We start from the raw sequence: 19,113 nt of genomic DNA, 5'->3' as shown, positions 1-19,113 counted from the left end.
AGGGGTATGGACATGAAAACATTCTTATTATAAAAGTGTAAAAACATCATAAAGTTTATGGCTTTAGAGTTGCTGGAGGTAGCAAGAGTGTCCAGACTGGATTTTAAGTCCTTATTAAAAATCTCAAAATGTGAGTCCACTTCCATAACCATCCTACTTTACGGAAATTCGCGATGCGTGATGATGTCATGCAAAATTAACCACGCCCAACACCAATAATTTTTTGGTACTATATTTGTAAAATATTCAAAAATCTCAGTCTAATTAAATTCCATATGTGCTATTAAGGGACAAATCTTTCATTTTTAAAGAGACAGATGTTAACGCTGTCTCTACGGAAAACCAATGCGCATGTGCAGTACAGAAAACAACAGCTCGCCACAGAAAAACAATGGCGACTGCCGTGGAGAACATCGTTAAAGTGTGAGTACTTGTAGTTTTTTAACCAACTGAATGAATGTCCCTCTAGTACTTTAAAATTATTTATGAATTGGGACGATTTTGTTGTCGATGGTTGGCCCTAAGTATAATGATTTTGTTTGGTTTGCTCATAATGAAAATTGCGGTATTGATCTGAACCGCGTTCATTCATTGTTTTCCATGAGATCAAAGCGCGCTATAACGTGACTTCTTTAAAAATCATTAGATAGTTTTCTTACTCCACTATTCCCCCTTTCCTTATCCTGTTGTTAAGGCAGACGGATGTCTATGCTTTAGTTGTGTTTTGTAACTAATAAATATTGGTGCAACTCATTATAGAACATTGATGCCCATTGTTTGCATATCAGCACGTTGTGGCGCACCAAATCTGACATAAAAGGCTTATCAGTCATGTTCCCAAGATTCTAAGAGAAGACAAGTATTTAGCAAATAACTTGTGGATAAGTGCACTAAGTCTAACATTTTCTGGTCTGTCTGTAATCTAAATCACATGTCCATATCAGAACTTTGTATTAAATGTTACTCTCTCTTGCTGTTTGATTGTGTTTCTGGACAACAGGCTTGGAGAGCAGTACTATAAAGATGCTTTGGAACAGTGTCACAGTTATAATGCCCGGCTTTGCGCAGAGAGAAGCATCCTCATGCCCTTCCTTGACTCCCAGACTGGAGTGGCTCAAAGCAACTGCTATATCTGGATGGAGAAGAGACACAGGAGTGCAGGTTCTGTTCTGATCTTATGCACTTACTCCATTCTTTATGTCTACTGCTTTTTAATAACATACCCAATTTATGATTGCCTTTTAGGGACTGCACCAGGACAACTGTACACATATCCAGCACGCCGTTGGAGGAAGAAAAGAAGAGCTCATCCACCAGAGGATCCCGCTTTGGTTTTTCCTCCTGTCAAAGCTGGTACTCTATTATAGAGTTATTTTATTACATTTGGAACAGATATCATGTCATAATGACTCTTTATCCAGTGATTCCCACAGGAGTTTGTAAAACTGTGGTGGGTGGACCTCGGACCCTCTAGGGGGGTCCGGGGGCATGGTCCCCTGTAAGAAAATGTTGTACATTTTAAAATTAAATGCTCTCAAAGTGCACCAGATTGATGCAAAGGCTAGATCTATCAAGAACTCTGTGCTCTTGTAAGCATTTTTGTGCTCTAATGTAATTTAATCATAAACACATTGCTTGTATAGATATGAATGGTGATGACACAGCAAAAATGTCACACCCACAAAGCATAAACAAGACAGAGTTTAACACAGTTCAAAAATGGTCAAAACACAAAATCGACTAAAGCATACATTTGAGCCAGTGCTCGACATTAAGCATTGTCATGTGCTTGGCCTCCGGACAAGTAAATTGGTCATTCACTTCTCTGAGTAAAAACGTTACTTGCCCTGAGAGAAAAAAAAGGACATGTAAGTTACATGCTCAAGTAACATTTCAAAGTTAATGTTGTATATTTTTCTAAAATTATGACCGATGCCCAGCCTAGGCTATACATTATCACAATAGCAAAATAGTAGAAGTCTGTTGTGAAATTTGACAATTCTCAATACCAGTTTTAATATCACAACAAATAACACTAAATCATTTGTTAATTATGGAAGAATGCTTTAAAGTTCTTAATTATTCAAGACTAGTAACAGTCAGTAATAACAATAAAAAAACAACAATTAATAGAAATAGATAAAAAATACAAATTAGAAAATGTTTTGTTTTTAACAGCGTAAAAGTTTTAAACAGCAGCTATCAAGTATTCAAGTAAACATTCAGAATGAAATGCAACATAAAACTGCTACTTGTATTTACTGTATGATTATAATACATTAATAACCCAGTCATGAGCAGTGAGTGTTTTCTTGTTATGGTTGTTTGATTATTACAATGACACTCTACACTAGACGGAAACAGGTCTATTAGCTTACATATATAGTTACAAGTCCAACATTTTAATACAAATATTTTTTTCTCTCTGCTGTTTACAATCACTTTAGACATAACTGTCTGTGTTTACATGAATACCTCACAAAGACGGGCATTTTGGCAGAATTTACACATTTATTTGAGCATTCAGGCACGCATTAGCGCAAGCATTTTCACACACAAGCTTGCATGTTCAGCACACACACATACACCACCTGTCAATCAACACAGGGCGCAGCTGTTACTAGATTGCTTGAGAATTATAATATTACTTGCTCTAGATTATTTTCAACAGCAGAATATGAATATTAACTTTCTATTAAGTGACACAGGCCTAGGCTATCACAAATATAGCTGGTTATTTTTTTGTTATTGATGTTTTAATCAGTCTGCTTGTCCGGTCGGGCAAGTAAAATTCTCTTTCACTTGCCTCTTCAAAAATCCACGACAAGCATTAATGTCTAGCCCTGTGAGCCATCAAAAAAATGTAGCAAAACCTGTGTTGAAATTGCTCCTCAGATGCTGAAAATAATTATGTTGTCAAAGCCACTGGTAATAGCGTTAACGTTATATAATTGGTTCCAGTGCGTCCAGTCCAGTTGAGGCTGATTGACTGGGAGTGAGAGATGCTTTGCTGAAGCAACGGCACAAAACACAACATTAGATAACTTTTATGTTATTATGAGAAGTGTACAAATATTTTTGTCTCATTATGAAACTGGCAGGACAAATTTGACCCACCTTGGTAATTAATGAGAAACACTGCTTTATCTTTAGCTTTAGACTTGATCTGAACTAATCAATCAAATGAGTAAAAAAAAAAAGTGTTTTTCCTAAGCTGAGCTTGACTTGGGAGTGAAGAAAGATGTCTTGGGCCCATTGGACGGTAGTAGTCTGGAAGCATTACTGAAAGGAGAGCCCCTGGATAAAAGAGCCCCTATAGAGCTCAGACCACCAGAGGAAGAAACCAGTCTGGCTGAGATCACTGGTACCAGTTCGGCCAGCAGCCACAGTGGCTCTACACGCGTCAGAAAGGTACACAGAAGTAGAGTTTTTATTTTTGCAATATTGCATCTACTTTTGTATTTTATATTTTGGACTCTGTTCATAATAGATGGGTACTCCTAGATGAACGTATAAGCTGATAGTTTTGTGTCATTCTCAGAGAATCCTTGAGCCAGAAGACTACTTGGATGATCTGGATGATGAAGATTTTGAGGAAGAGACTCCAAAAAGACGAGGAAAAGGAAAGTCGAAGGTAACATGCCAGCGTCTGCTATTACCAACACTAGATACATGTGCATATAATAATAATCTGATTTAAAAAAACATAATTGGGGCTCGTCTGGGATCTGAACCCGGCACCTCTCACAACCCCAAACATGAATCATACCCCTGAATTCAAATAGTGTAACAATATATTTAGCAAAGTATTAAACCAGATACCATACAGTATTTGAGTTTTACCCTGATGAGATTATCCTTTCACTGGTCGAGAGAGACAGTGTTGTGAAAGATGCCATTTTCTGTCAGAGTCGAGGAGTTGGGAATGGAAAGAAGAAATTGGAAGCCGCTGCAGCTGCTCAAGAAGACCGGGACAAACCATATGCTTGTGACAGTAAGTTCGGGCCTTGTTCTCCACCTTTGTGGCAATGTATTTTTTCCATAAAGTCCACTTATGTAAAACGGTCATAATTTAGTTCTACATTACCTTTTTGTAACCTCTCTCTGACACAAAACGGGCTGTTTTTACTTAAAATAATTGTCTTGTTTATTAGTTTGTGGGAAACGCTATAAGAACAGACCAGGTTTGAGTTACCACTACACTCACTCTCACCTGGCTGATGAGGAAGGAGAGGACAGCAAAGAGGAACCTGAGATTCACACACCTGCACCACGAGAAGAAACCAAGAGTGAGTTTCAATATTATTCAATCAATCAAAAGTGTAGGACTCATGAGAATGTCCTCATGCTGTGTGACCATCTAAAACTGTATAAAGAATGACTGGAAAGTGCAAAACGGTGATACTATTGTACATTACTATTCAGGTTAATTCAAGTCACAACATACTTTGTTGTATTTATGACATTTAAAGGAATAGTTTGCCCAAAAAGTAAGATTCTCTCATCATTTACTCTCCCTTATGCCATCCAAGATGTTTATGACTTTCTTTCATCTGCTGAACACAAATGAAGTTCTCAGCTTGTTTGACTGCAAGTGAATGGGTGCCAAAACTTTGAAGCTCCAACTCACAGAAGTCAGCATAAAATGTATTAATTAGACTCCAGTGGTTAAATCAATATCTTCAGAAGCAATATAGTAGGTGTGGGTGAGAAATAGATCACTTACACATTCTTGTGTTTTTGATGATTCACAATCTTCATGCACTACTGGGCAGGAAGAAAAATTGCAAGCAAAAAATGACCTAAATATTGATCTGTTTCTCACCCACACCTATTGTAACACTTCAAAAATAAATCAATTAAAACACTGCAGTCATATGGATTACATTTATGATGCCTTTATGTGCTTTTTGGAGTGTCAACATTTTGGCACACATTTACTTGCATTGTATGGACCTGCAGAGGTGAGATATTCTTCTAAAAATCTGAATTTGTATTCTGCAGAAGAAAGTAAGTTATACACATCAGGGATGGCATGAGGGTAAGAGAAAGAGTAAATTCTAAGATAATTAAAATTTTTGGGCTGACATGACATTGCAACCAGGTAAATATTGGACACTTTCTCTCACAAGCATTTAGATTACAGCTCTGATTTTAGATCAAATTGCTACATGAATGAAAGGACAGCAGGACAACAACTTACAAAGGATCTGATCTTCTGTCTTTGTGCAGCCCCTAAGAAAGGGCCAAATGGCATGGCATTACCCAATGACTATTGTGACTTCTGCCTGGGTGACTCAAACATGAATCAGAAAACAGGCCAGTCTGAGGGGCTTGTGTCCTGCTCTGATTGTGGACGTTCAGGTATGACACAGAGACATCAGTCATATTTAAAATCTCTGCATTTGAATGCAGATGACTCAAACATGCCCTTCTTCTTGCATTCCTCCTCAGGACATCCATCGTGCCTGCAGTTTACTGCCGTGATGATGGCAGCTGTGAAGACTTACCGCTGGCAGTGCATTGAGTGCAAGTGCTGCAATGTTTGTGGCACATCTGAGAATGATGTGAGTTCTGAATCACACATATACTCCTGTACTTCGACTATGGCCCTGCTTACATCTATTATTACTATTAGAATTCTCTCATCATTTGCTCAACCTCATGCCATCCCCGATGTGACTTTCTTTTGCTGAACGCAAACAAAGATTTTTAGAATAATCTAATCTCAGCTTTTTTGGATGAAAGTCAACAGTGTTCAAAACTTTGAAGCTCCAAAAATCCATGTCTTCAGAAGGGATATGAGAGGTGGGTGAGAAACAGATCAATATTTAAGTCCTTTTTTATTGTAAATCTGTAAATTTAACCACTGGAGTCGGATGGACTACTTTTATGCTACTTTCAAAGTTTTGAAATCTGTTGACTTATTGAAATTTCACAATGCGCACTGCAATTGTATGACGCTACAAAGAGAAGATTTAAATGTCACAGATCAATAAATTGAATATTTATCAAAATATAAACCATCAAGTGTGATATCATATAATTTGTTGCAGGTTCTGAAGCAATTTTGCATGCTCAAAGTCCGTGTGACTGTGGCTGTAGGAAACTGACAACATGTGGACAAGTGTTTACATGGACTTAGTCAAGCAGTTGCATTTACGTGCTTCACATGACCTACTTTTATTCAATCAGCAGATGTATTTGCCCAAAGCGAATTATCTGTCACTGCATGTAGATTCCAGGCATATCCAACATCTTCTGTAAAGTCATGCGCATGTATGGCCTTTTCATTTTTTCTTATTTTTGTTTCTTTTTAAGCTGGATCTAACTGGGAAAGTTTAAAGCTGTTGTTTTGGATTACATGAGACTGTGAATATCATGTGGCCTATCGCATCCATTACAACACAAAAACCTCTCTATGTGCAATATTATTGTAGCTGACTTATTAATGTATTTAAATCCTCTATTCTAGGACCAGCTTCTGTTCTGTGATGACTGTGACAGAGGATACCACATGTACTGCCTCAGCCCTCCCATGTCTGACCCTCCAGAAGGTACAAACAGACAGTTCTAATAAAATAATCTCTGTGACAGTAAATAATGAATTCTTTATTGATCCACATCCTGCAGGGCCTGAGCAGCTCAGCGAGTAAAGACTCTGACTAACACACCTGGAGTTGCGAGTTCAAATCCAGGGTGTGCTGAGTGACTCCAGCCAGGTCTCCTAAGCAACCAAATTGGCCCGGTTGCTAGGGAATATGGGGGTAATGGGGTAATCTCCTCGTGGTTGCTATAATGTGTGGTTCTCTCTCTCGGTGGGGCGAGTGGTGAGTTGCACTTGATAAGATGCGCGGATTGATGGTCTCAGACGCAGAGGCAACTGAGATTCGTCCTCTGCCATCTGGATTGAGGCGAGTCACTATGCCACCACAAGGACTTAAGAGCGCATTGGGAATTCCAAATTGAAAATGAAAAAAAATTATCCACATCCTGTATCAAAAAAAGCACATCTACACTAGAGTGCATTTAATACAGTATCTTCAGCATGTTTTTTGCAATCACCCAAAGCAATGTCTCTGACCAGATGGTATGAATTTATGACGGCCCTACACATTTTTTTTAAAAGCCTGCTCTTCATGAAACATTTATCTGCATATTTTTTTAAATGAATTAAGGTGGAGTCAGGTAGAAGGATACAGAATGTTCTATTTGTTTAATACTTCCAGCAATGTAATGGTCCTTCAACACGGAGAGAGTTTCAGATAAAAACCTTTTTTTTTTTTTATCTACCATGACCAAAAACATAAGACATCCTGTGTAGTAGTAGCTTAAGTTACAGTATGTAGTTGGCACTGATGATTCATATGTGGTTTGATCATGTCTACAGGAAGCTGGAGTTGTCACCTGTGTCTGGCTCTTCTGAAGGAAAAGGCCTCCATTTATCAGAGCCAGAACAGTTCAATGGAGTGACGAGCAACCATGACAACAGCGTAGCTTGAAGAACCACCTCTCCCGTAAACACAGAAACACATTTAGACTTTCGTGAGATTTACAGCATGGTTGATACAATTGTTGGAAATGGAAAGACAAAGAAATCACTGGCCCTAACATACCCACTGTTTTGGGTTTATAATATCATTGTGACTGTTACACATATCTACACATCATATACAGGGTCTTGAATGAACGGAGCACACAAAGGTGAAAGTATGAACTTCTATACACTTCATGTATCATTTGCAGCATTTCCACATTTCTTAATGATGATTCAGCATCTGGTTATGCATATATATATATATATATATACAGTGAGGAAAATAAGTATTTGAACACCCTGCTATTTTGCAAGTTCTCCCACTTAGAAATCATGGAGGGGTCTGAAATTGTCATCGTAGGTGCATGTCCACTGTGAGAGACATAATCTAAAAAAAAATCCAGAAATCACAATGTATGATTCTTTAACTATTTATTTGTATGATACAGCTGCAAATAAGTATTTGAACACCTGTCTATCAGCTAGAATTCTGACCCTCAAAGACCTGTTAGTCTGCCTTTAAAATGTCCACCTCCACTCCATTTATTATCCTAAATTAGATGCACCTGTTTGAGGTCGTTAGCTGCATAAAGACACCTGTCCACCCCATACAATCAGTAAGAATCCAACTACTAACATGGCCAAGACCAAAGAGCTGTCCAAAGACACTAGAGACAAAATTGTACACCTCCACAAGGCTGGAAAGGGCTACAGGGAAATCGCCAAGCAGCTTGGTGAAAAAATGTCCACTGTTGGAGCAATCATTAGAAAATGGAAGAAGCTAAACATGACTGTCAATCTCCCTCGGACTGGGGCTCCGTGCAAGATCTCACCTCGTGGGGTCTCAATGATCCTAAGAAAGGTGAAAAATCAGCCCAGAACTACACGGGAGGAGCTGGTCAATGACCTGAAAAGAGCTGGGACCACCGTTTCCAAGTTTACTGTTGGTAATACACTAAGACGTCACGGTTTGAAATCATGCATGGCACGGAAGGTTCCCCTGCTTAAACCAGCACATGTCAAGGCCCGTCTTAAGTTTGCCAATGACCATTTGGATGATCCAGAGGAGTCATGGGAGAAAGTCATGTGGTCAGATGAGACCTTTTGGTCATAATTCCACTAACCGTGTTTGGAGAAAGAAGAATGATGAGTACCATCCCAAGAACACCATCCTTACTGTGAAGCATGGGGGTGGTAGCATCATGCTTTGGGGGTGTTTTTCTGCACATGGGACAGGGCGACTGCACTGTATTAAGGAGAGGATGACCGGGGCCATGTATTGCGAGATTTTGGGGAACAACCTCCTTCCCTCAGTTAGAGGATTGAAGATGGGTCGAGGCTGGGGCTTCCAACATGACAATGACCCGAAGCACACAGCCAGGATAACCAAGGAGTGGCTCTGTAAGAAGCATATCAAGGTTCTGACGTGGCCTAGCCAGTCTCCAGACCTAAACCCAATAGAGAATCTTTGGAGGGAGCTCAAACTCCGTGTTTCTCAGCGACAGCCCAGAAACCTTACTGATCTAGAGAAGATCTGTGTGGAGGAGTGGGCCAAAATCCCTCCTGCAGTGTGTGCAAACCTGGTGAAAAACTACAGGAAGCGTTTAATTGCAAACAAAGGCTACTGTACCAAATATTAACATTGATTTTCTCAGGTGTTCAAATACTTATTTGCAGCTGTATCATACAAATAAATAGTTAAAAAAATCATACATTGTGATTTCTGAATTTTTTTTTAGATTATGTCTCTCACAGTGGACATGCACCTCACGATGACAATTTCAGACCCCTCCATGATTTCTAAGTGGGAGAACTTGCAAAATAGCAGGGTGTTCAAATACTTATTTTCCTCACTGTATATATATATATATATATATATATATATATATATATATATTATTGTTTTTGCTCACTTAAGACACATTTGTTTACATATGGCTTAATCCAAGGATGTTATGGATTTACAGTAAATATGAATTTGTATAAGAAGTGTATCTCTGTTTATCTTTGTCGTATATAATTATTACTTGTGAGATGTTCTTTCAGGAAGTAATTGTGCCAAGGTCCAGATTAAAAAACCAGAAGATGGTGCTGTATTTTTCTTATTCTGTTTTTGCTACATTTTCTGGATTCGCTCATTTGTTTTAATCATACAAAAAACACTCTCACAAGGCGAGTTATATTTTGTAGAACAATTTTGTATATGATATATTCAATATCTATTATTGTTCACTAACCACATTTAATTATTGTGAGTACTGTATCGGTTTTGGTATTTCATATTGGTTCGTATTTGGTATTGAATGTAAATGATGTATTTTGCAGTCTTTTTTATTTTATTTACATTTTTCATATTGGCCTTTCCATAATAAACATACATGCAACAGATAAATGTTAATTTTGTGTATAATTATTTGTTGTTGTTGTTACAGCTGCCCAGCCCAGTAAATAAAATATAGATTCCTGTTTATATACAGTATTATAGCTCTGAGATCCACAAAGTCCTAGTAACACATCCAAATATTAGAGTATGCTTGCACTGCATTGTGATAATGAGTAAATAAATACAATACAATCAAAATTCAGGTTAAAGGAATATTTCGGGTTTAATACAAGTTAAGCTTAATTGACAGCATTTGTGGCATAATATTTAATACAACAAAATTACATTTTGATTTGCCCCTCCTTTTCTTTAAAAATCAAAAATCTGCATTAAAGTGAGGCACTTACAATGGAACTGAATGGGGGCAAATTTTTGAACATTAAAATACTCACTTTTTCAAAAGTATAGCCACATGACATAAACTATATTTGTGTAAACATGACTTTAGTGTGATAAAATCATTTTTTAACCTTTTTTGTGTTAAGCTTTATCCAATTTTACAACTTCGTGGTCAAGAAACTGTAAAATTACCATTTAAACAACTTTACAGCTCAAATAATAATTTTTTGTATCTTAGTTTTAACAGAAGAATTGATGTAGGCTAAGTGCTTTTATAAAGTTAAAAGCTTCAAAATTCTGCCATTAAACCCTCCAAAAATCAGCCCTATTCCATTGTGTCTCACTGTAACCTTGATTTTGGCTTTTTGTGTTATTAACAGTTTTTATTGATTCCAGTCACAGATTAAATAAACATGACAGAAAATACGGAATCAAATTAGATGAACTTAAAACTCTTCCTAGTGGCGCAGTTGTACCTAAAGAACTGAGATCTGGGAATCCCAATATGTTGAACCATATTTTCAAAGGATCTCAATACTCCACTCTCATATAGATCACAGAGTGTAGTGACCCCCCTCACAATCCACTCTTGACCAGCAGAAAAGGGACCTATTAATACATAACTTTGGCTTCCACCATATGCTCGAGTCAACAATTAAATAAATGTCAGAATTAAACACTGGACACTTTTGTCCATACCGCATGTAAATGCGAGATAACTGGGTGCAACTTAACTTATCCGATTAGTTTGATAGAAAGGCTTTGCAATAGCGAAATAGGGGCAAGGAATTACTGTTCAATACAAAACCAGGGAGGGCCTCTCTCAGGTGGAAGCGACCAATGAGCCAAATATCTGAGACCTAACGCATAATAATAAAACAAAATGTTGGGTAGGTCTAGCCCACCTTTGTCAATCAGCCTATGCAGCTTACTGAAATGTAATCTGGGACGTTTACCATTCCAAAAGAAGGACTTTGCTTTACTATTAAATTGCTTGAAATAAGAAAGCGGTCATCTACAGGGAGAGACTGTAACGTAGTTGAATTTTGGAATACAAATCATTTTAATAACATTAACCTTCCCAATCATAGATAAATGTAATGAAGCCTTTTTATTAAAGGGTCAAAATTATCTATATATATATCACCCAAATTTTCTGGGAATAAAATACCCAAACACTTAATGCCCTGTTTGGGCCACTGGAAGGCACTTTGCTAAAAAGCTGTTACTGGGCAGTACGCTGTCAGAGTCAAAGCTTCGGATTTAGACCAATTGAATCTGTATCCTGAGAACTTAGAGAAGGCATTAATAATCCTGTGGAGGCAAGGCACATATCTAATGGGGTTGGAGACGAATAATAAAATATAATCTGCGTAAAGCAAAAGCTTATGCACCACACCTCCTGCCATCACCCCTGGAAAATCCTCCTCCTTTCTTATCGCGGCTGTTAATGGTTTCAGGGCAAGATAGAACAATAATGGGGAAAGAGGGCAACCCTGGCAGGTGCCCTAATCCAGAGTAAAATAATCTGAAATTAATCCATTTGCTACCGGGTGTCTATAAAGTACCTTAATCTAACCAATAAAAGAATTCCCAAACTCATACATTTCCAAAATCTTAAAAAGATAATCCCATTCTACCATATCAAATGCCTTTTTGGCATCAAGTGAGATGGCAGCAACCGGAGACTAATCATTCCCCACTGACCACATGATATTGATGAAACGCCTAATTTTATCAGAAGAGCTGCAGCCCAGAATAAACCCCACCTGATCTATATGTATAAGAGATGTCATAACCTTACTTAATCGGTCAGCCAAAATTTTGACAATATTTGAACATCTAGCTGGATCAGGGAGATTGAACGGTAACTCTGTTCTTATTAAGAATCAGACTGATCCGGGCTTGTGTCATGGTTGGTGTAAGCTTTCCATTCTTTACTGTAATGATTCTGTATATACTTCTAGCAAAAGTGGAGCCAATTCTGTAGAATAAGATCTAAAAAATTCAGCGGCAAAACCATCTGACCCTGGAGCCTTGCCTGTCGGCAAGGCCTTAATTTCTTTGCCAAGCTCCTCCAAGGTTATCTCAGAATCAAGATAATATTTTTCCTCAGCCATCAGTTTAGGAAGTTCTAATGGTTTTGCAATTTTCTAATATCTTCATCAGAAGATGAAAACGTGGAACTATAGAGATAAAATTCTTTAAAAGCATTATTAATATCAATGGCCGAGGTAACTGTTTCATCACCAGCAGATTTCACTGAGGGAATGGTAGAAAAAGGCTCTCTCTGTTTTATATATTTAGCCAGAAGTTTTCCTGCCTTGTCCCCCGACTCAAGGTCTTGCCCTGAATAGCCAAAACACCACCTTCTGCAACAAAATAGTATTTTATCTGTATATCAATTGGGTCATTTCTCTGACATTCGGCACATCAGCTCTGCCTCTGCACTTTTAATTTTCCTTTCCAACTCCACGAGTTCTCGTTCTTTGACTTTTTTGGTGAATGTGGCATACTGTATGATCCAACCCCTAAGAACCGCCTTAAGTACCTCCCAAGCCATGCCCACAGACGATACTGAGGACCAGTTGGCCTCCATATAAACATTGATTTCAGCCTTTAACATTTGTTGGGTAAAGGGATACATTAATGTGGCAACTACATGATTTCCTTTAATCCATATGTGGCAACACAAACCAGGGTGTGATCTGAGACTAAGATGTGTTTTAGATGTGTTGGCCTTAAATGTAACAGATGAAATGAGGGACTTAAATATAAAAACAAAATCTATGCTACAAACAATCTTATGGACTGATAAAAATAAATGTACAGTCCCTATCAGATGGGTTCAAAAGTCTCCAAAACAGATGTAAGACCAACATTTTTACACATCCTGTGAAACATCAATGTTGCTCTAGGGGGCTGATTTTTGAATTTTTTAAAGAAAAGGAGGGGAGTCTAAATACATTTTTGTGGTAATCAACATTATGCCACAAATGCTGTTGATTGAGCTTAACTTTTATTGAACCCAGAATATTCCTTTAAAATGTATATTTTAGGTGATATGAACTTTTCACTATTATAATGTGCTTTTAGCTTTTTGCAGTCCACTTAAATTACTCCTGAGGTGTGATAAATACATTTTTGAACATACAATTATTCTATGTAGTCTCTCAGTTAATACAAGGTCATAAAATAGCATGTGGAATTATAAAAGAATTAGAAAAATGTTTAGATTAAGTAAGCATGTCACACTGCTATCACTTGAAATTGCTTTCATGCTTGAAATTACATGTCAACTACACTAATACAGATTATTCTATATAGTAGTAAAACAGTCTTACTGTTACTCAAAAATACTTTGACGTGCAAAGTAAGGATATGCTGAGCAATTCAAACTTCAAAATTCTAAATTGCTACATGCCCTGCCGGTACCTGATTTGACAAGGAGCCACATTGGATTTCGAAGACTCCACATGTTCTTTGGCATCTTTAAAAAATATGAGTAATTCGTCCTGAACTCATGATTGGCCAGCATAATTCATGATAAGAGAATCCAACTGTTTTAATAAACATTCCCTAGTTCAGCCACTTACTGTACTAAGCCACTTCCTGTTGGGGTCCATCTGATCCCCTTCTTTTGCTCTTTCCACCTACAGAGCAGCAGTGCCCTGAAGGTAACCCTGAAGTGCTTGTTGCAGAGTGCATAGCATACAGGGTTGACTGTGCTGTTCACATAACAGAGCCAATATCCCAGCTGCCACAGCCCCTCAGGAACACAGTGCTCACAGAAAGTGGACACCAGGACCATGATGTTATAGGGTGTCCATGTTACAATGAAAGCCAGGAGAATGGCACTGAGGGTCCTGGCCGCTTTCTTCTCCCTGATCAGACACACGGTTCGGGCTTTCCGTGGAGGGGGTTGTGTGGTTAAAGGACTGATCGACGGGTTAAGTGAAGGTTGGCTGCCTAATTGAGAGTTCCTCTTGGTGCCATCAGGGTGAACATGAAGGTCCATTCGAACAAGTGGAATGTACTTGTCACCCTCACCTGTTCTTTGAGAAATGTGGTCTGTCTCCATCTCTGGAGGGCTGTATATAGTTTGTGAGTTGGGTGTCTTGTCTCTCTCCCTTCGTTTCTTCCACCATGCTGCTTTTTGGTGGGTGATGGTGGGACAGACTGTCCTCAGTTTCTTCTGCCTCTGTGAGTTCTGCTCTGTCTGTGGTTGGACATCATCAACACTGCTGGAATTGCTACGACAAGAACTCTGGGAGACAGAAATCATATTAGAAACCTAAATATTGCTTGTTTGTTTTTGGCACAAATGGCACATGACTTAAAAGTGTTCATTAAAACCCCACCTGATGCGTGTTTCCAGTGTCTCTGCCCTGTGATGCCATCATTCCAGCAAGCTGCTGAGAGCGTCTCTTGGTCTCACCATAGACCCGGCAGTACAACACAACCATCACACTCACTGGCAGGTAAAATGCAGCGATGGCTGTTCCGAATGTGATCACAGGCTCAGATAAGAACTGTATCGAGCACTGGCCTTCTGGAACAGTTCTTTCGCCTACTATATACTGCCAGAACAAAATTGCCGGCGCCCAAAGAACAAACGAGACGCCCCATGCTAGGCCAATCAGCACTGCTGCTCTTCTGGGGGTTCTAGTGGCCCGATAGGTCAGAGGTCGCATGACAGAGAGGTAGCGGTCAATACTAATGGCCAGCAGGTTCATAACAGAGGCATTGCTGGCCACATAGTCCACAGCCAACCAGATGTCACAGGCTAGGTTACCTAAAGTCCATCTGCCCATTAGGATGTAAGTAGTGTAGAGGTTCATTGAGATGGCGCCCAGAATGACATCAGCCACGGCCAAGCTCAAGAGGAAGTAGTTACTTACTGTCCTGAGGAGTGGGTTGACCTGGAAAGAGATGATGACAAGGATGTTGCTTATGATTGTGATGAGGGAGAGTGGGACTGTTACAAGAGTAATCAAGGCCACTTTCCAGGTGATAGGACCAGGTGCATCTGTCCCATTAGTTGAGACAGAGAGGTTCAGAGTGAATGCGGTGATGCTCATCATGAACTGAAGATTGCAGAAAAGTCTTTAAAAGCCAGACATATGATTTGCAATGACATTTTTTAGTATTCCTGATGTTTGCTTCATCTCTGTAGACAAATAAGACATTTTGGTTAATACGTGCCTTTGAGTTACTTTGTATAGTTGAAACTCAAGATTGTGTGCAGGGATACTGCATACAGGGTTGGGAGGGTTACTTTTGAAATGTATTCCACTACAGATTACAGAATACATGCTGTAAAATTAAATTGGTAACGGATTACTCAAGGTCAGTAACATATTCTAAATACTTTGGATTACATCTTCAGCACTGGAAGATTTTGTTCACTTGTTTTGACTATAAAATCTCTGCCAGTACAGTAAGACAAAATACACATAAAATACATTCTCTGAAAAACCTAAATATCTTATGCAGTGTTGTTTCTAAAATAAGATTAATCTAATCTTGTTTTAAGAACTTATTTGTATATTTTTACAGGAAAACAATACAAAACTTATTATCAAGAATACAATTTTTGCCCTAATTTCAAAGGTCTTACTAGAAAAAAACTATTATGATCCAACGTGAAATATGATCGTGCCTGGTAACGTGCATTTAAATGGCTAGAAAAAGCATTTTAACTTAGCATAAAGCTGACAATTTACACAAGGTTTATTTCTATTTCTTCTGCTTCAAACTTACTTCTCTGTCTGCTCGTATGAATGTAACACTTCATAAGAAAGAGTTTCACCGCTTTTCAAATGCACTTTGCATCACATAATTTCTATGTATAAATGTGTTCCATCTGAAAGGACAAAATATTAAATGAAACAAATGACAATAAAATGTTAAGTAATCTCTTAATGTAACTGTATTCTAAATACCAATTATGTAAATTATAACTGTAGTGGAATACAGTTACATATATTTTGTATTTTAAAAATGAAATCCCGTTACATGTATTCAGTTACTCCTCAAACCCGACCGCATAGTATGATAAAAAGAAAGAATGCGCTCAAAGTGTACATAAACGCAGAGATAATGTGAAAAATAAGTAAGCCTATAACTTGTCATTACTGTTTTACATATTCAAAGCCCTTATCAATATTGGATTACTTAATCATTTAATTTGTTAAATGACGTATTATGACATTTTTAAGGGGTCTTTATTTATGCATGGTTTTGTATTGCTCATTGTGCATTAAAGATGCACTCAGTAATTTTTTTCTTCATTAAAAAAAATGTTACTCCTAAAGAAATGAACTGTAATTTTGAAACATATGTACAAAATCATGACCACTCACATCAGCTGAGGACTGTAGTCATATCAGTAACCTTATAAAAGCTGTTTTATTCTACATGGGGCAGGGGTGCCCTCATTGGGGCTGCCATTATAGAATCACATGGCCAGTTGAATACTACTGGCTTAATCTCAGTAACCGTCTGGTTATTGGACACTTTCACTCTTGGATTAAATTAATCATGGTTGATTGTGAATTTCTGCAATGGCATCTGTAACTGAAAACTGTTGATTTTTAATGATGCTGCATCCACAGCACTAGGTGTCACTGTAAGGCTAATGTGATACAAACACAAAAGTTAAGAGTGCTCCTTTAAAGAGGTCCCAAATAGGTTGCCCATGTGATGCTATGTACATTTTGTGGACATTTGGAAGAAAGTATAGACTAACAAAAAATTGCCACAAGGTTATTAATGCATTTTTGAACAGGCAATTTAGACCTTGCTGAAACTGTGCATTATTTGTTAAAAATGTTCAACAGAGTTTGGTTGTTCATTACAATTGCAACTATAACTGTTCAAAAATAATGCAAAAAACTCTGAACAGTGCTTGCATTAGTTACAAACGTAAGGGTGAATTTGATCATGTTAGCTCGATTTATAAATGACGGGCCTGAACTGCAAAGTCAATATACTCATCCTTAAATCAACATTTTATGTGTATTTAATTTACTTTTGCTGTAGCAACTGAAGGCACAACGTATAGCAATGTATGGCAAACACTGTGCAGTGTATGTCGGTTTGGATAAAAGCAACAAGAATTAATCTCCACTTGAGTATCTGTTTGAAAGAGCAATGTTGGCAATAAGGTAAATTAATCTCAAAGACACTGGCATTAAGAATATACATTCTGGGGTTACACTATAATATAGTTACTACTATCCGTACAAAAAGTCATATTTGAAGTACGTGACAAACAGCATTTTCTGGTCCACGGATGCAGATCCTTCTTCCGAATGCTGTTGCTAATCCCCTTAGACAGGTTCCTCAATATGAAAAATCATCCATCAAAGAAAATTTTGACTCCACCCTCAGCAAAGAAGTATGTATAGATCAACAAAACAAGTAGTGCTAAAGTGGTGAAACTGGGTCAAAGTGGCGCATCCTGTACCTACACTGTTTGCCAAAACACAATTATTATTTATTACTGCTAAAATGAATAACAACTTCCTAAATGTTGCCAATTACTTCCCAAAATCTTGAGGGGAAAACAATCTGTAAACGTGGCAAGAAAGCCACCAGTCATTCAAGGAAACTTAAAGGAAATTCAAGCATGGTTATGCATTAGAAGATAAATAAAACGCCACTCACTGAACAGGTAAATTATTGCAACAATTGATCTACATTAATTACTGTGATTATTTCTCATGTTGAGTGTGTGGTGTTTTTGTCTTAGTCCTTCAGTCCAGTCCAAGGGTAAATATGAATATGAATAAGTGCACCAATAGGTATTTAAACAGAAATATGAAATACATGGCGTCAAGATTGTCTCAAGAACAAAATAGTTGGTCACTGCCATCCAATCAGCAATTGAAAACAATATTACACTGAATATTCACAGATATATTTAGGGTAGCAAAGAATAAGGGTCAGGATGAACCTTTTCTTTTAAAATCACATTAAAAGATGGTGAACTGCAGTCAAAAACCAATAATTATATTGTACACAAATATTAGATTAACCATTAAAACAATTAAAACAAATAAATGTAAAATTTTCAAAGTTAAATGCATGTTATTTCAAGTGCCTCAAAATCTCTTGTACACAATCTTGTCTTTTATTAACAGCTCCCTTTATGTAAAAACTGGTTTTGCCAATCAATCCTAATTTGATCGATTTAAAAAAATAAAATAATATTTAGCAAGTCATTTCTAAATTTCAGGGGTTGAAAATAATATGTTATTGTAATGCATTGCTCCATAAAACTGTTAAAAAAAATGAAAACGTACCTTTTGTATAGAGATGTTTAATCATCTCTGTACTACTCTTTCTACTCGGTAGTGTTTCTAAACTGCCCACCACACCTGTAGTGCAGGAAATATTCAATGATCTGAACAGTACAAAGATTAACTCTGAAGCTGGACAACTGCTGCCACTCCTCACTTTCAATACAAAATGCCCGATCCCTTCCATAGAATATATCCAATTTTTTACCTTCCCAGGCATACATGTTCTCATTAATATTTTAAGAAGTTCAAGCATTTTGAAACTGCACTTAAGCATTTAAGTAAAATATGGCAGCATGCACCTCCCTTCAAACCATTAACACCTGAGAAATTAAGTGTGAACACTAGAGAGATAGTTCACACAAAAATTGTAATTCAGTCATCATTTACTCACTCTCATGTCATTCCAAACTTTTATGGCTCACTTTTTTCCATGGAACACAAAAGGAGATGTTAGGTAGAATGTTGTAGCATAGTCTCAGTCACCATTCACTTTCATTGTATAGAAATAGGATGTATTCAATATAAATTATAATGATCATACTTCT

The 19,113-nt window shown here is 37.6% G+C and overlaps 2 protein-coding genes across 2 annotated transcripts; one reads left to right on the top strand and one right to left on the bottom strand.

The window, feature by feature from the left end:
* The first annotated feature begins 206 nt into the window (after positions 1–206).
* Positions 207–7,831, top strand: dpf2l (D4, zinc and double PHD fingers family 2, like). The gene is made up of 11 exons (XM_052088925.1): positions 207–423; positions 1,001–1,161; positions 1,246–1,353; positions 3,215–3,411; positions 3,542–3,634; positions 3,910–3,994; positions 4,155–4,289; positions 5,233–5,364; positions 5,455–5,567; positions 6,476–6,557; positions 7,391–7,831. Exons 1-11 carry the CDS (start codon positions 392–394, stop codon positions 7,471–7,473), a joined length of 1,221 nt encoding a protein of 406 aa, XP_051944885.1. The 5' UTR covers positions 207–391; the 3' UTR covers positions 7,474–7,831.
* A 6,020-nt stretch (positions 7,832–13,851) lies between these two features.
* Positions 13,852–18,635, bottom strand: chrm1a (cholinergic receptor, muscarinic 1a). Its single transcript, XM_052154787.1, has 3 exons — positions 18,569–18,635; positions 14,621–15,429; positions 13,852–14,526 (listed from the first exon to the last, which is right to left on the bottom strand). Exons 2-3 carry the CDS (start codon positions 15,341–15,343, stop codon positions 13,852–13,854), a joined length of 1,398 nt encoding a protein of 465 aa, XP_052010747.1. The 5' UTR covers positions 15,344–15,429; positions 18,569–18,635.
* Between the last annotated feature and the right edge of the window lie 478 nt (positions 18,636–19,113).

Source organism: Xyrauchen texanus, chromosome 23 (assembly GCF_025860055.1).
Source record: "Xyrauchen texanus isolate HMW12.3.18 chromosome 23, RBS_HiC_50CHRs, whole genome shotgun sequence".
Taxonomy (NCBI): Eukaryota; Metazoa; Chordata; class Actinopteri; order Cypriniformes; family Catostomidae; genus Xyrauchen; species Xyrauchen texanus.
Note: the sequence above shows the minus strand (reverse complement) of the source record. Positions and strands in the feature narration are given on the sequence as shown.

What these genes read in the sequence shown, in the direction of transcription:
- dpf2l (XM_052088925.1), top strand. Translation starts at nt 392, where the DNA reads ATGGCGACTGCCGTGGAGAACATCGTTAAAGT. An exon ending in TTTTCCTCCTGTCAAAGCTG is followed by an intron (nt 1,354 to 3,214) that starts GTACTCTATTAT and finishes GTTTTTCCTAAG; the next exon opens with CTGAGCTTGACTTGGGAGTG. An exon ending in GCTCTACACGCGTCAGAAAG is followed by an intron (nt 3,412 to 3,541) that starts GTACACAGAAGT and finishes TGTCATTCTCAG; the next exon opens with AGAATCCTTGAGCCAGAAGA.
- chrm1a (XM_052154787.1), bottom strand. Translation starts at nt 15,343, where the DNA reads ATGATGAGCATCACCGCATTCACTCTGAACCTCTCTGTCTCAACTAAT. An exon ending in ACACTGGAAACACGCATCAG is followed by an intron (nt 14,527 to 14,620) that starts GTGGGGTTTTAA and finishes TCTGTCTCCCAG; the next exon opens with AGTTCTTGTCGTAGCAATTC.